This window comes from Momordica charantia (assembly GCF_013281855.1).
Source record: "Momordica charantia cultivar OHB3-1 chromosome 6 unlocalized genomic scaffold, Mcharantia_2.0 BLBB01000006.1, whole genome shotgun sequence".
NCBI classification, from domain to species: Eukaryota; Viridiplantae; Streptophyta; class Magnoliopsida; order Cucurbitales; family Cucurbitaceae; genus Momordica; species Momordica charantia.
In genome coordinates, this window is record NW_028275164.1 from 10,095,403 (window position 1) to 10,113,392 (window position 17,990).

The 17,990-nt window shown below is 33.3% G+C and overlaps 2 protein-coding genes across 2 annotated transcripts; both read right to left on the minus strand.

Annotated features, from left to right (window-relative positions):
* Positions 1-615: 615 nt before the first annotated feature.
* Positions 616-2,456, minus strand: LOC111020798 (heat stress transcription factor B-4d). The gene is made up of 2 exons (XM_022297576.2): positions 2,181-2,456; positions 616-1,334 (listed from the first exon to the last, which is right to left on the minus strand). Exons 1-2 carry the CDS (start codon positions 2,403-2,405, stop codon positions 762-764), a joined length of 798 nt encoding a protein of 265 aa, XP_022153268.1. The 5' UTR covers positions 2,406-2,456; the 3' UTR covers positions 616-761.
* Positions 2,457-12,291: 9,835 nt separating this feature from the next.
* LOC111020797 (tubulin beta-3 chain) lies at positions 12,292-16,023 on the minus strand. Its single transcript, XM_022297575.2, has 4 exons — positions 15,681-16,023; positions 14,867-15,267; positions 13,888-14,157; positions 12,292-13,274 (listed from the first exon to the last, which is right to left on the minus strand). The coding sequence occupies exons 2-4, from the start codon at positions 15,258-15,260 to the stop codon at positions 12,580-12,582; spliced, it is 1,359 nt and encodes a 452-aa protein (XP_022153267.1). The 5' UTR covers positions 15,261-15,267; positions 15,681-16,023; the 3' UTR covers positions 12,292-12,579.
* Between the last annotated feature and the right edge of the window lie 1,967 nt (positions 16,024-17,990).

The following is a 17,990-nucleotide window of genomic DNA, read 5'->3' on the forward strand; positions in this document are numbered from 1 at the left end:
CTAACATTTTAAGTAATCCTTATTTTGGTTAAATTTTTAAATGATATTGAAATTCTTAATTAGATCCTTAAAAAGTAAAAGTACATGTTCAAATTTGTGATATAAAAATTTATCTCTCTAAATTATTGTTTTATTGATATATTCGAATATGTAGGCATATATATATATATATATTTTCTTTAAAACATGTAAGTATACTAATTGGAGATATTCCACTTTGAAAAAATAAATTTTCTTAATTGTCAAATTAAGTTTGATGCATGAAGTAGTTATATCAAGTTAGCGATATGTCTATATATTCGAATGCATTGATAGAATACGAACTTGAAGGTGTATCAACTTGTAATTATTATTTTTATGAAAAGTTTTCATGGATTATTTTTAATATATTAAAAGTAAAATTAAAAATTTAGAAAATTGAAAAATGACCCAAATGAAATAGAAAAGGTTACAACCTCGTTCCAACTTCTCTTATTTCATTTTATTTTTAATAAAATTATGATGCGAGTCGTCATTTTCAATTAAAATATTCTTGAGTATAACTCAACAATAATCGTTGTATACTTATATTAGTGGTTCGATTCCCTATATCTTGAAATTATTGTACTCAAACAAAAAAAAAACATCCCGATCATATTCCATCAATATCTATGTACAATTTTTTTTAATAATAATCTCACTACCGAAAAAAAAAGAAGCAAAATAATAAAAAAAGAAAAAAAATCCTTCTTTTTTCTAAGCAGAGAGATATAATCTAAACTCTATAATCCGCCATTGGAGCTCATCATCTGAAGCTCACCCTCTTCCGGCTGCACTCTCTTCTTCCCTCTGATCGGAACCCCAAATAGTTTCACCGTCCCGTTTCCATTTCCCTCCTCCGGTCCGGCGGCCGGCGGCGGCGGCGGCGAATCCAGCTCCACCAATTTGGGAACTGATGATGATCTGGCAGTTTTATGTTGGAGTGGGCTGACGTGGTTCTGGATGAAGTAGATGATGTCGGAGTAGAGATTCTTCATCTGGGCCAGCTCCGATAACAGCATGTAGTTTCTCCGCCGTAGACGGCGGTTGTCTTGCGTCAGCGCCTCCAGGATGTCGGAATCGGCGGCGGCGGTCGCGGCCGTGTAGTAGAGGGTGAGTGGTTCGTGGTCGAGATGGAAGAATTGGTGGAATAATGGATTTTGGTGGTGGGAATTTATATTGATATTATTGTTGTTATTAATGTTGTGATTATTATGAGATTTTCTTCTATGAATCTCTGAAAGTAATTTTTTCTCTCCCTTTTTGAAGTTTTCGTTGCCAAATTCCCATCTGTCTGCTACTATTTTCTTGAATCCCTGTGGATCACAAGATTAAAATTAGTTAGAGCGAGAAAAAAACCCGAGTATAATTCAAGTAGTTAGATGCTGATCTCTTCTAACCAACGAATGCATGACAAAGAACATAGTAAATTCAGCCGTTTTTACTTTCCGCTTAAAACCGTCAATCTTATGTTTAGTTTAGCTCCCTTGAATAATTTCTTTGATCAAAGAGATCCTAGCTATTTGAGCATATTAATAGCACTTGTTGGTGTTTATACTCGGCCTAGCCATATAGGACTAGTGCCTCTATTAATTCTTCAGTCCATGGCTAGATTTGAGTTCGTTTCTGAATATCTGAGTAAACATGAGCATAAGTTAAGTGCCTTAAATATACTAATGTCTACTTTCATAAGTTGGAAGGTTTGAATTCCATTAAGAGATTAGAGTGAACATGAGCATTATTGCTTAGGTCATTCTTAAGCGCTAGACACTAACGTAGTCTCGCTTTATAGGTTGTGGGTCGAGTTTGTATTATTCCTATCATGCTAAGCCCTCTACAAGTGGTGGCTAGCTAGGTTCAAATCTCACCGGCTCAAATCCAACTAAATTAAGAGACAGTGAAGCTAGTCACTAACTAGTACCGTCTCCCTCACAGATCGTATGTTTGAATATCCCATCAAAAGCCGACTTAAGTGCAATTAACTCAAGTAGTTAAACAATGATTGCACGATGTATGCCAAACTCTTGCTCTTCAAAGCACCTAGCTCACAAGTGATCGGCTATAGGCGTTCGAATTCTCACTCTACATCCGTATCGTCCGATCGAGAGATCAGGAGAGAGAGAAAGAAATATGAAAGAAGATAGAGAGAGAGAGATTCATACATAAGTGTTGAGTTGTCGAACAAAGCTTGAGAAATTGTTGTGTTTGAAGTAGTTGGGAAGAACGTGAGAGGCAAACTCAGGGGGTCTCCAAACAACGAAAGTGGTGTGAGATTGGCCCCAAGAAACAATGTGATCGGTGCGAGGATCCTCCACCAGATCATAAGTCTTTGTCAAAAACGGCGCCGGATTGCCCTTCTGGTCGCACTCAATAATATTCTCCTCCATTTCCAGTTTTCCACACACACACTCACTACACCCACTTCCCTTCGCTTCTTTCTTCTATATACACACACTTCTCTCTCTCTCTCTCTCATTATTATAATTGGCTCTACTTTATGAAACAACAACATATGACTATGCCAATATTCTTCTTCCTCTCTCAATAAACCAATTTGAGAAGCACATGACCTTCACATGTCAAATATTTGTTCTATCCTATCATTAAAGCTTATTATAATTATTGTCTTACTTACTTGTATCTCTCTCTACTCAAGGTGTTATTTACGTAATGTAGGTGTTTTATTCATTGAGCTAGTGAGATTTTCAAGTAAAGAAGGAATATAATGTTTTTTTTAGTACAACATGTAGGGTGGAGGACCCGAACTCACGATCTTTTGTTTAGACATAGGTGTCTTTACCGTTGAGCTATGCTTAGATTGACATATAAAAAAATGTGTTTGGAGTTTATATGTAAAATGAAAACATGTTTTATGATAAATTTGAATTTAAATGATTAATAGACACAATATTTAAATAAGCATGGAAATTTAAAAACTAAAATGAAATAATAGGCATGAAAACGTTAAATACTAAAACAAAATTTAAAGCTAACTTTTTATTAATGAGTAACTATCATTCCACCGATAAAATTTTACAATATAATACTAGCTAGTCAGATGATGATCGTAATTAAAAGTATTCTATGTTTATTTGACTAAATTAAGCATGACAAAATGTTGAGACGGGTTTTGAACATTTAACCTTTAGAAATAGATGTGTATGATACATAACAAATCGAGCATATGCTACACATTATTCATTGTTTTTTCTCTAAGTTTCCAACAACCATACTCTCTAAACTCACATTACACATTTTCTCTTTTCTCTATAACTTTCAATCGCTCTCTTTTGATCACACTATGAATATCCCGACACTTTAAAAATTAATATTTTATTACAAGGCAAGGGGAGGGGGTAGGAACATTCCTAGGCTTTTTATTCATTTATTTTCCTTCTTTGTACATCCCAAGGCATGCCCGTGACATATATTGAGATGGAAAAGAAAAAAAATAAAATAAAGTGGGGGATGATTTTTGTGTCTAGAAAGGAAGGAATAATATAATTAATTTTTTTTATTATTATTTGTTTTGGAACTGAGAAGTGAAAGATCATATTCTATATGCTGCTTCTTTTTTTTTATGTCAAATTGATCCCTGTCTTTCAAAAGAATATTGGTTTTTTTTGCCCTTTCGAGACTTTTCTCTGGTTTCTAGGACAAATCCAGCCATCTCATGCCCACCTACTATATGCCCCCACTCCCTAATTTGGAGCTTTCTTATGTACTCTCTTATGGCTTTAATTCTCTTCTTTTGTGTGTTTCTTTTGAGCTTGTTTTCTATACGCCATTTTCGCTCCTAGTTGTTCGGTTCGGGTGCTTTGTGACTAAGAAGATTATGACCATTTCGAATAATAGTTTGTTCCTCTCTTTGCCACCATCTTCGTTTCTCTTGTGTTGACTTGTTTGTCAAAATTAAATTGTTTCCTTAAATACTATAAAGGCGTAAATCGGAACCCCTATCCAATTCTTTCTTCTTATACACATTTTAGTTAGTTAATTGTTTATCAATTTTTTGAAAACCCATTTTTGAAAACAACATTTCTTTTAATTAGCCTTTTTGAAGTTAACTAGACTAAAATTCCAAAAACTATTGGTAGAGGATAGAAAAATCAACCTAAGTTTTATTTTTTTCCCCTCAAGTTCAACAATATAATCACCATTTTATATATAATATGTGGTAAAAAATAGATCTGTCGAGGGGAAGTTTGCAAAGAAAACACAATGATTAATAAAAACACTGATTCAAACATTAAGTGAATTTAAGTGATCAATGAAATTCAATCCCCGAGAACAAATCTATTTTTACTACATATTATATATAAAATGGTGGTGTACTCAGATATCTTTTATGAGTCAAATCTTAAGATAGGGAAAAAAAAGTACCATATAACCTTCCGAAGCCTCAGATAAATTTTAAATTAAACACGTAAAAAGAAAAAAAGTGAGAGAAAGAAAGCAGTGGTAGATGTTAGGGAGCTAGGTTTGTTAGGAATGGGAATTGAATAATGAGGAAGATTCTAAATCCAAAAGAATAAGGGTTGAATTTGGTCAGAGGTTCTGAAGGAATAGTGTGGACATATTGTGCATTACATCACATGCCCTTTCTCTATCTCCATGTGATTGTGACCCACAAAAACCCCTTTCTTCTCTGAAACCACACATCTAAATCTTTGTCTTAATCCTACTATATTTGATTGTCGAGGATGTACGTAGAAAATTAATTTCTAAGTAGGTGGTCAATCATTGGGTTCAGACCCATTCTCTCTGGATCTTTTTTATTTACCTTACTCTTTTTGACTAATAAGACCACCCATGATGATTTCGCTTTTGTTTCATTTTGATCGTTGTAGTTTCAAAACATCCTTTTTTGGCTATCCCTATACTTTCAAATCTGGTACATTTTAATCCTCCCTGTACTTAAAAAAAAATTGTGAGATTTTGGTCCCATGATCTTCATGTTTAGCTCATTTATTTCAATCAAAATTTTAGCATGACACACTTCATTCACTAAATTTCTAGAAATATTGTAGTTATAAATTTGTATTAAATTTAGCCATCATGAGTGGCTCATTGATCCAAATGGGTTAGGGATAATTAAGAGGGAATAAATTCAAACCCATGATGACAATCGAATTAGTAATTCATATGTGTTTCCCAACACTAAATGTATTAGTGTAAGGACACTCACGGATATAGGTTTTTCATTGGGTATAATGTTTGTGTTAAAATTTTGCACATGTTTTGGCCAACAAAGTAGTGTTTAAACCTTTAATTAATTAATACATCTAGAGAAAGAGATGGTGCATTACAAATAATCAAATTGTTAAGTTATTATTTAACTATATATCAATATTTGTCAAATAGATATATCGTATAATCATTTAGTTAGTATTCCAACCCTTTTGTTCTTTTAATAACTTTGAGAGTCACTCAGGCTTATTGGTTACTGGTTACGTTTCCGTTTCTAATTTATTTAAAAACATAAGTATTTGATAATTATTTATGTTTTTCATTTCTCATTTTTAAAGTAACGTTTCCAAAATTGTGTAGCAAGGTTAGAAACAACAAAATCAAGTTTATTGAATCTCGTTTCTGTTTCTAGTTTTTTTTTTTCGAAAATATAGATAAATTTTTTTAATCATTTTTAGTTTTAAAATGCACAATAAATATTAAAAAAAATATAACACAAAAGGAATTGAATATTTAATTTGAAAAATTAAATTTCATATAAAGTTTTAATTATTTTAATAACAAAATAATTAAAAATGGTTACCAAACACGTTTTTGTTTCTTTTTTCAATAGAAAAGAAAGAACAAGAAACAAGAAAAGTTACTAAAACGTAGTTTTATTTTTCTTGATTAGAAAATAGAAAACGAGAAACGAGAAACGAGAACGTTATCGAATAAACACTTAGAAATGACAAAAAAAAAAAAATTCTGTGAGAGAGAAGAAGTCACTCTGAACAAGATGATGCGACTTTCTTAATCTAAAATAGGATGGGGTCGAGGATGTATGAGAGATTTTTTAACCCTATATATCCCGCCCCATTTCCATTCCTAAAATGACTCTTTTTCTATAGAAATCAAAAGAGGGAAGAAGTTGAGTAAGAACAATAAGGTTCCTAGCTAGTTTACAAATAAAAATGGATTCAAAACTTCAATTATTTCTTTTATGTTTGTTTGTTTATTTGGATCTTTCTCTGATAAATACATGAGATGTTGTATAATTTCATATAAATGGAACTTAATTTTGGTGAGGTTCTCCATTTTCATTTTGTTTCGTAGCTTTACTTGGTTGGTCTTTTACTAATAGCGTCTATTTTAGTGAACATATATATATATTTTATATCCGTGAGTGTAATTCGGGTCAGCTTACACGCACCTCGATTAATTTCATAGGGCAATCGTTTGACCCTACAATATTTGGAGCCGAAAAATGCATAAAAATTACTAATTTCTAAAGTATACCATCTCATGAGGTAGCGAACATATATAATATGTTTTCTTTTTTACTTTTTTTGTACTGTTTTCTTTCTCGAATGATTTTGAAGTTAATAATTTGATGAGACATTGTAGGTCAATTTCCATATGGTACACAAGCCTTGGTAAGGAAATCCTCAAGGTTTTGGAACCACTTTTTGGTGTTAAAAGTTATCCATTTTGTCTGTGAAACTTTACTATTTATTCTCCATTCCTCGAACAGTGTCGTTCTTGCACTTATTCAAAAATTATGTATGATTGTCGTTTTAGATGATTTGAGATGGATTGAGGATTCAATAACAAGTAGAAAAATGAAATTGTTTCTTTAGAAGATGATCTTGATGGGATTTTAATAAAACCCGTCTCTTCAAGATTCTATATTATAATACGAACCCTTTTTTAGTACAACAACATGTGCGGTGGGAGATCGAACTTACAATTTCTTGGTCGGAAATTATATCTCAATTACAATTGAATTACGTTTGTTTTTTGCAAATTCACAACTCGTTCTTTCTGATCTTCTTATTTTAATAATTGGGCAGGCTTGATGGAAAACATGTTTAACTCATAGAAAATAATATCTTTTGAAATCACTAATCACACTATTCAGTTTAAATCAAGTGATTTGTCCAGGGCGTGATTGAAAACTTTTAATAACTTTGGAGCAAAATTTGAATATTTAAAATAGAAAGAAGAAACTAAAAATTGATGCACTTAAAAAGATCCAATGATACATATCTTTAGCGATCTAATTAATTATTTAGTCTCCATGCTTAATCTCTGTTGTTTGATTAAAATTAACAAAAATAATCCAACATAAAAATTATTAATTTATTTCTAGCTGTACTCTGAAAAGTGCACCAATATCTAAACGAGCCCTGTGGGTAGCACTTTATAATAGGAGTAATATGATATCTAGTTAAAGTTCTATGTGCTTCTTCTAATACTTTACCCAAATTCATATATTTTTCGACTTATGTGAACATTATTAGAACAAAATATATTATCGTAATTAAAAAAAAAAAGGACTTCTAATAGCATTTTGAAAAACACTATAAATATATTTAGCGTTTTTCAAATGCTATCTCATATGTATGATATTTATTGTAGTGATATTACATCATTAAACTGATTTATTATTACATTTTATAAATAAATTGTCAGATTGAATCTCCATCACATAGAACCATAATTTTTCAGCCAAACATGAACTTAGTTAATTAGTTAGTATAATATGTCTTGTAGATTCAATTTTCGTTCTCCACGTGCCAACCTTTCAATCATAACACAGAAAGTAAAAGAACAAAAATTCTAGTGTGACCTAATATTGTGTTGGAGAAATATGCATAGAAAACTTAAGGAAACACAAAATTAAAAATCCGAATCCAATAATGTAGCATTGTTTCCTTAAGATAATTTTGTTCCCTCTATGGTGCTCAAGGTTTCATGAACAATTGTCTCTCAAGATAGGACGGATATACCGACCTGCGAATGCAGCACTTCAAACACAGGACTCAACGAACTCACAATATTTAAGTACTCGTACAGAGGAGAAAAGAGAGAATTTTTAGGGATAGTTTTTCTGTGTTGTAAACTGAGAAGAACCACGTATTTATAGACTATTTGTGGCCATTCAAATAGTCCTATCTAAGGTTATGTCTGGATATAACTTTAGAAAAGACGCACTCGTTTATGAAAAGTTGTGATTATTCCATTTTAAATAAAAAGTTAATTTTATTCAAAAATTCCAAAAAATATATATTATTTTTGATGTGGATGGTTGATATAAAGAAGAGAAAGAGAAAGAGAGAGGAGAATGTTAAAAAGTGAAGGAGAGTGGGGGCAAAATGATGAAGTTTCACATGCATAAGATCTGAGGAATTGGAAAAAGGAAAAGAAAAGAGAAGTTGATAGGAGCATCATAAGTTTTCTCAAATTCTTGGAGAGAAAAATGCCAAAGAGAAAATGAGTTGCATCCATCCACCCATCTTGGATTCTTTTTCTGAATCATTGCCCAACAAGTGTATGTTTCTGTACAGTGTCTGTTTCTGGTGGAAAAAAGAAAGAAAGAAAAAGGGAGAATTCTCTCTTTTTTTAAAAAAAAAAATTAATGGACGGGACAGTCACAATGTAATTGTGCTCCTACTAACTGTTGGATGCATGTTTGAAATCCGTGATGTGTACTCTTGTAATATATAATTGAATGAGGTAGCCACACAAACGTGACGGTTCCTATATTAACCATTGGATAATTTAGATTAGAAATTTAAATGTATCCCTGATATGTAGTTAAATCATGAGAGAAGACTATAATATATGTGACTACTACTCCTAATAACCGTGTATTGTAATAATTGGATGAGGTAGCCACGTTTAATTTGGCGATCCCTAATAATGGTTGGATGCATACTCGAAATTTGTGTGCACTGTAATAATTGAATGATGGGATCATAATGCAATTGCCACTAAATTAACGGTTGAGGCATGTCCAAAATAGTTGAACAAAGCCCGCTAAAGCACGAAAGGCATATAATTGTATGGAACGCTATTATGACCATCCTCGAATAATCTATATGCCTCAAACTTTCTCTCCATTCTGGAAAGTTATTACACCGGCCATTCTGGCGACCTCCTCCAATAATTTCTCGATCAATTATTTTTAAACATCGAAAAGTGGCAGCAATAATTTAAGATTTATGATGCAGAAGTTGGAGGGCTGTCACAGCTTTGATCGAAAAAGATAAAACTCGCAAAAGATAGTGTTGGTGTGTGTGAAAATATGCATCTGTTTCTCTGTGTTTTACTTTCTATCTGCTTTTTCTTCAAGTGCTTCTGAAATCATACCCATTTTTCAGGATTTTCTGTTTTTTTAAAAAGTGGAAAATCAATATATATATATATATATATATAAGGAAATGTTTATATTATGAGCTTAACAAAAATATCATTATGATGGATGGCCTATGTTTTGGAGAAGTTCAAAAATAATGTGGGTCAACCCTTGCAACCCATTTATATAAATTTCACTCATTGCTTTAAGTACAATTAAATCAAAACAATTTTCGAGGGGTGAGTTATTTGAGCAAAGTTAAAACTTTGTTAGGTTATTTGAGTCAATTTCCCGTTTTAAATGTCGATGTCCATGAAAATGTCGAGTTCTCAATTTTATAGAAATATCCATCGACATCGACATTTTCAGTAATCACACATCGACATTATTTTAAACCTTGCTGTACATTTCATCTCATTATTTTTAATTGGTAGAAAGGGATTCATTTTCACCGTATAATTTGTTGAATGGATAACAAAAGCAGAAAATGTACGAGCTTAAGTTTAAAGTAGATAATATCGTGCTATTTGTAAAATTATGGGGAGGATAATTGTCCTAATACACTTTGTGCTCAAAATGGAAAATATAGATCAAGCACAAATTTAATAAACATTAATACGTTCTTCTAAATAGTATTAATTAAGGGTGTTTCTTTTTGTTTCAAACTCCTTTTCCTTCAAGGATTCTGAACAATGCCAATTTTCATTCTTTATGGAGTAGGGAAAAAGGATACTGATTTTCTCAGCTAGAGTTTATCCTAGAGGTAATTAATTTTGGATAATATATCCGTGTCATATATTTTAACCGTTGTTATATACAATATCGAACACTGGCTAAGCAGAACACTCTTGTTAAGCACCGTAAACACGTATCAAATACTTATATGAACATTTTGAGGGTGGAATACATGAATGTAAAAACATTATATTGGTTTAAAATTGTTCTTTTTACTAAGTTGTTTAATCAGTTTAAAAGGCGATACATTGGTTTAAATATATCTTAAATAGATGTACAAGCATCCGAAACTAAAATAAATTTTTAGCCCCAAAGCGAACATAGCTCAGCGGTAATTGACATGTACCTCCAACCATAAGGTTGTGAATTCGATCCCCCACCCCACATGTTATACTCAAAAAAAAAAAAAATAGCCTGAGAAAAAGTATGAAAATAGTATTTATTCAATTAATGTGTGTGTGTCAAGCTATTTAAGACCCATTTGGTAAAATATGTTTCATAACTATTTCCTATTTCTTGTTTTTATTTTTTAAACAACAACTTGTGTGGTGGAGATTTGAACTTATGACATATTGATTTAGGATATAAATCTAAACAATATATATATATATATATATATATATATAGTTAAAATAAAATTTAGTAGACATGATATAAAATATAACAAATATATAACATATACTCGTGAAATATAATTCATTAAAGAAAATATAATTTATAATATATATTTTTAAAGTCTAGATTATTATGCTTAAATAAAGAATAAATTTTTGTCAAAGCGAGCATAGTTCAGAGATAGTTGAGGTTGTGAGTTCGAATCCATCCTCCAACATGTTTTACTAAAAAAAAGTTAAAAAATGATTTTTCAAAATATTTTTAATTAAAAAAAGAAAATATTTTGTAAAAGAAATAAAAAATTATATATATAAGAAAATACAATAGTTAAAAAATATGGTATCACAAAGTTTTTAGGCATAGTAGTATTCTAATATGGTATCACAAAGTTTTATCTTTAAATTTTTACAATTTCATTTTTTCCTCAATTATATAAATTAAATTAATATCTAAGCCTGGGGAACGATATGTTAATATTCAATCTTATGAAATCTCTTATCTCTTCCCTTCTTACATTAATATTCAATCTTGTTTATGTCCCTTAATTCTAGGACTTCTAAATCCTAGAAGTATTCTAAGAACACTTAGCAAAGGGTAGGTTTCTTTGTTGCATTGTGAACGATAAGTTAAATTATAACTTTAGTCTATTAATTTTTGGAGGTTGTGTTTAATACGCCTCCGGCCTTTAAAAATTGTCTAATAGGTTGGAGACGTATTAGACAATCTTTTAAAACATATTAGACACAACTTCTGAAAGTTTATAGACTAAACTTAAAATTTAACCTGATATTCATGATGCAACAATTGTCTAATAGTTTATGGATGATCTTGACCTATTTGACATTTTAAAAAATTCACCGACCATAGAACCATAACCTTTCAACTTTACGTTTAGGTCCGTCAATTTTAAAAACTATCTAATAGCCTATGGATCTATGAGGAACAAAATTCAAAGTTAGTTAAAGACTTATCGCGAAACTATTATATACAAAATAGACAGCGGAGAAACAAGACACTTTTAAACTTCAAAAATTTATCAGACACAAAATTAAAAATTCACACTTTTTAAATAATCTATTTTTCCTTGGTATTAACTTCTTCCATTGTTGTTGCGTTGTATAAGCAAAATATTGTGATCCATTTTTCCATTTTTCATAGCAAGTCTCAGAGGTTTATTTTTCCTATTGAGGCATCGGTTCGGAAAGATTTAACCTTTTCGAAGTTTTGTATTCTACAACTACCTAATAAGTGACACATACTCAATTGGAGCAACTAATCTCTAACACATGTCTATTATGTTAACAAGTGTCCAATACGTGTCCAACACGGACACATACACATTACCCAAACTTAAGTGTTCATGCTCTCGATCATCCCGGGACGATGTAGATACTAACTCGGCTGTTTTTCTTACCTCTAAGCTTTAAGTTGATTTACTTGTCTAAAGATTTGTAATTCTCACTTTGTATACAGTTGATGAGCTTGCCATCATCTACTCATGTTGAAATCACTACCAAATGGCATCAGAGTTTGAGATCAATGGCGGATTATAGAGGAAGAACAATGGCTTAAAAAAAGCAAGCTAAGAGCATAGTCTTAAAAGATGAAGCATGTAATCGTGGAACTGATTGGCTAGGTTTCATATTAAACAATCCATGGATGTTCCTGAAGTGGAAACTCATACAAACAAAAATACTCCTCTCTCCCCAATGCTTGACAACTTCAACTAGAATGTGAAGATGGGATAACTCTAACATCACAACATACTGAAACAGTACCAAGAAAGCATGAAACACCCACAGGAAGCACACAAGAACTTGTACTCAACACTAATAGCATATATATAGTCATAGGCATCAAAATTATACACTCTAAATTACACACACAGAATTGGAGTTTACTCACATATCGTGGGCGTGGATGCCTTCTTCCTCTTCCTCTTCCTCCTCCTCCTCGTAATAGCCCTCCTCAGCGGTAGCGTCCTGGTACTGCTGATACTCGGAAACGAGATCATTCATGTTGCTTTCCGCCTCGGTGAACTCCATTTCGTCCATTCCTTCTCCAGTGTACCAATGCAAGAAAGCTTTCCTCCTGAACATGGCTGTGAACTGCTCGCTTACACGCCTGAACATTTCCTGAATGGAGGTTGAGTTTCCAATGAAGGTTGATGCCATGGTAAGTCCTTTAGGAGCAATGTCACAGACGCTGGATTTAACATTGTTGGGAATCCATTCAACGAAGTATGAGGAATTCTTGTTCTGAACATTGATCATCTGCTCATCAACCTCTTTAGTACTCATCTTGCCCCGGAACATGGCAGAGGCAGTGAGGTATCGGCCATGGCGGGGATCTGCAGCGCACATCATGTTTTTAGAATCCCACATTTGCTGTGTCAACTCTGGCACGGTCAGAGCCCGATACAGCTGCGACCCACGAGAGGTAAGAGGAGCAAATCCCACCATAAAGAAGTGTAGGCGAGGAAAGGGAATTAGATTCACAGCAAGTTTTCTGAGGTCAGAGTTAAGCTGGCCAGCGAATCTGAGACAGCATGTCACCCCACTCATAGTAGCGGAAATTAAATGGTTGAGATCGCCAACTGTTTCAGTAGCAAAGAAATCAAGAAGAAAACAAAATAACATGAAACAGTAAAATTTACATGTTAATTGTTATGATCATTCCTTGTAAGTGATCTATGTTTATGGGCGCTTCTATATGTATATATATTAATATCCACTACTCAAGAGTAGGCATGAAATAAAGCATAGCTTTGCATTTTTCTAAAACTTGTGAAGTTTTATTGGCGATACTTGATAGACTAATAAAATATCTTTTAGCTTATAAGTTACACATTTATCGACATATCTTACAACTCATTTAACATGTTTCCATTTATGGATTGTAAAAGTGCAGCTCTAGTCTTACAAGAAAATGGTTTTCCATCTTTTTAGACATGAAGAACAAAAGTTTCAGGAAAAATAATCAGGCAATGTATAATGACAGGTAAAGTTATGTGGTTATCTTAAATTCAGGGTCAGAAGATTAAAGTTTCATACTTTCATTCTTGATTAATACTCATTGGCCTGTCTCTTCATGAATTTTTATAACTAAATTATTGATTTAGATTTTTAGAATTTCTTGAAATACTGAATCAACTCCTCCCAACATTTTGTTTTCCTCGTTTTTCAAGTAATGATAGGTGTTATACTTACAGCTAGGAGTAGTTAACTTGAGAGTCCTGAAGCATATATCATATAGTGCTTCATTGTCCAGCACCATGCACTCATCTGCATTCTCGACGAGCTGGTGAACGGAAAGCGTGGCATTGTATGGCTCTACAACAGTATCCGACACTTTCGGTGAAGGGAAGACGGAGAAAGTAAGCAACATCCTATCGGGATATTCTTCTCTGATTTTGGAAATCAGCAGAGTCCCCATTCCAGAACCAGTGCCTCCACCAAGTGAATGGCACACTTGGAAACCTGCAACAGACATACAAAAATGTCAACCCAACAAACTGAGTTGAAAACATTTCATGAATCATAAATCCCACGATTGGAATCTGTAATATTTCCACTTTATAAATCAGAAACCCCATGATTTGAAACTGTAGCATTTCCTATGTAACAGAAAAATAACTATCTCTAGAGTATGAACGTTGCAAGCTACATCATTTCTCAGATAAAGTTGACGGCAGAAGAGAGAACTTTTAAGAACTTGAACAAAATTAATTAATTAATTAGTAACCATGGATCTCATTGACTAAGAGGAGCCACGCCCAAATGGCGTTACTTTACAACAGGTGAGGCCATAAAGATCCGCTGTGCTCAAACCCAAGTGCACTTTTTAAAACAATAGTAAAAGCAAAAAGTAATGTAGCAAAAGAAGACGTTTATATACTTTTTGAACTTCAGGAAGCCGTTGTGTTTAAAAGAGTTTAATATTCTAATAATATACTCAGACAAAGAGGCAACGCACGTGGATTGCAAAAAAACCATACTCCAATATTGGATCCATTGTTCAACACTCTAAATCATATCGTTAAGATCTCAAGGCATAATTAAAGGCTGCATTAGAGAACCGATGAATCATAATCAGAGCACTTAAACCTTCAACTTAAACACTTCTAATCGGATCAATAATGAAAAATTTAAAGAGATCCAAGGAATCACACGAAATCAAGCACTGTACCTTGAAGACAATCACAATTCTCGGCTTCCTTTCTCACAACATCAAGCACAGCATCGATAAGTTCTGCTCCTTCTGTATAATGCCCCTTGGCCCAGTTGTTGCCAGCACCAGATTGCCCAAAAACGAAGTTGTCTGGCCTGAAGATTTGTCCATAAGGACCCGTCCTCACGCTGTCCATGGTACCAGGCTCGAGATCCATGAGCACGGCACGAGGGACGTACCGTCCACAAGAAGCCTCGTTGTAGTACACATTTACACGTTCTAGTTGCAAATCGGAGGTTCCAGTGTATCGGCCAGTAGGATCTATGCCATGTTCATCGCACAACACTTCCCAGAACTTGGATCCGATCTGGTTACCACACTGACCTCCTTGGACGTGAAGAATCTCCCTCATCTTCTCACTGCGCACAGCAACACTCCGAAGTTAAGGATACAGTTCGATTGATTTGATTAGTAGAGAACATAAGTATAAAAAATTCAAGATCACCAAGATGAGATCAATAAGAAATCAGAACTCAATTCCTCTGTATTGGATTGAATTCATTCAAATGTCATTATAGACATCGGATCGGAGGCTTTCCAAACAAGGAAATGAAATACTATACAATGTAGTACAATTCAAGCAAATCACACAACACAGGTCGCAGATTCATGTGACTTCGCTACCAGAAACACGAACAGAGAGCTAAACTGAGCACGAAAAAGACCGATTGCCCTTAGTTTGAAGAAGATAAAAGATTGATATGAAGTTTTCCACATCTCCTACAGCCAAAGAAACAAATGCTGTAATCAGATCTGAGAAATTGGAACTTACCGGTGAGTTTTCCGACGATACAAGGCAGAATGGAGACGATTCCGGCGGAATCTGGCGAGTAAGTGCTACGTCTGGCGATGGAGGAGCACTGAAGAGAGTGAGTTGAGAAGTGTGAGTGATGCGATTTATATAAGATTTGATTGAAGATGAAGCGGGTAAGGATTCAGCATCAGACGGTGGGAGGCCACTTCTTTCCCTCGTTTTCTTGATTTTTGCCGTCAGATTCAGAGAACGTTGGTTGTCGGATCGTTGAATTTCATTTTCAACCATGGTGATTTGATTTCATGGTTTTCTCAAAATCAATTCCCGCTACACTTGTATTACAAATTTTAACACAATCTTGTTCGAATTCCATTTCTTGATAGGACGTTGGTTTAAAGTTTTTGATTCTACACTGTATCAATGTGATTTCTCACTACTCACGTGTCAGTATTTGATAGGGACTATTCACGTATCAATATTTGATGGGGTGAAAATAGCGAACCTTGAAACTCTCCAAAGAATCTGAGTCGATCCAAAAGACCGATTGAGAAGCCATCCATTGGACGAACCGACCTATGTCTCTTACCCTGGCTGCTTGCAGTCCAAGTCAAGTCAAGCCTGTAATCTCCATATCTGTAGCTTGAGTTACAATCATGTCAAATAAAGGATTCTCCTTTAGGAAATGATATCCGACACACTCCACGATAACACGCTTTGATTCTTGGATTGTCGAAGAGTCGTTGGAGGCTTGTTAGATGCTTGGAAGCTTCGTCTATGACTAGAGATCTCCCACCTCATTATCAGGTATACGAAACTATATTCTCACTAGAGTATAGGTCGGTCTTACTCTTTTTTGCATGTCTTCTATTTGCTATCACATCAGCTCGTCCACCGAGTCAACCATTGCCTGAGTCGAACTTCACGGACTTGGTCAAAATCTTGATCAAATAAATTTTCATGGGTTCCATCACAATGCTACTTTCGATGGTGAAAATTATATTTTTTTCATACTCCAAGTGGGATTCGAACTCATTAACTATTAGTCAGAAATAGTGTTTTAAACTGATAGCTAAACTTATATAAAATACTCCCCACTTTTGAGTTATGTTTCAATTATGCTCCTAGAATTTGAAATTCTTGATTTTAATTCTTTACCTTAGAGCTAATATGTAAAAATTAAGGGGACGTGACATCATTTATAACTCAAACTTTTTAATTATATATAAAAGACTAATATCATTTTTAAAAATTTCTCTAAGGATAATTTTTAAAAATAAAATTCCAGAATCTTTTCAAAGTCTAAGTACATAATTGAAATTTGTTCCAAAATTAAACAAATATCTTGTATAATTTTACTTCTAGACATTCATGAAAATTCATTTTTGTCAGTGTTTTTTATTTTTTTGACCCATTTTTTTTAATTTTTTGAGATTATAATATAGAGTTAATTTCCAACTCGTAGGAACTAGGAAGTATTAAGGACCGTAGAAAACTAGGGTTAGATTAGTTGTTTATCCATAAAATCATTTAACAAAAGTTTGACATAACATATGCGAAAATATACCATTTTGGTCTTGAGGCACGACTTCGGCTTCCAATTTTTGGATAAATATACGCTGTATATGTAAACTGGATAATAATAGCAACAATTTACAATATAACTGGCTACAAACAATTATAGATCTTGACAACTTGATTAACACCAAAACTTGATCAAAATAATCGAGGCATGCTTCAATAGAGCTGACCTGAAGACAATTATTCTCCCTGCACAAGTTGCTAGCAGACTACAGCGATCGTCTCAGCAGGATATAATGACTAACTCCGGTAGAACTGGAACTTTGAACGGATCTGGCAGAACTCTTAGACACTTGCTCTCAACACAAACAAGAACAAGAACTCAAAAAGAAGAGAGAATTCTTGTGAGAGGAGGAGAATACTCAATTGATGTATGCTTGGATATCTCAAAATGAACAAAACCACAACTATATATAGTTGTCCAAACATGTAACTTATTACACAAAATTAAACTCATATGTAACATTTTTGCATATGTTACATAGGTAACTTTAACATGTATAAAGTTACACATTAACAAATAAAGAAACAACTTTTCCATTTAAATAAATAACTCCAAAATTAAAAAATTAACCACAAACATATTCACAAAGTATATGTGAATAAGTTTCTTTAAATTACACTTTCTTTCACACCTTTAAGTCCAACAATCCCCCACATGAAAGAAACTGAGACAAACAAAACACGACCAAGACGTTGAGAGCAAATAGATAAGTTATGCATCAGGAGATGTGTCTTTTGGACTTGAAC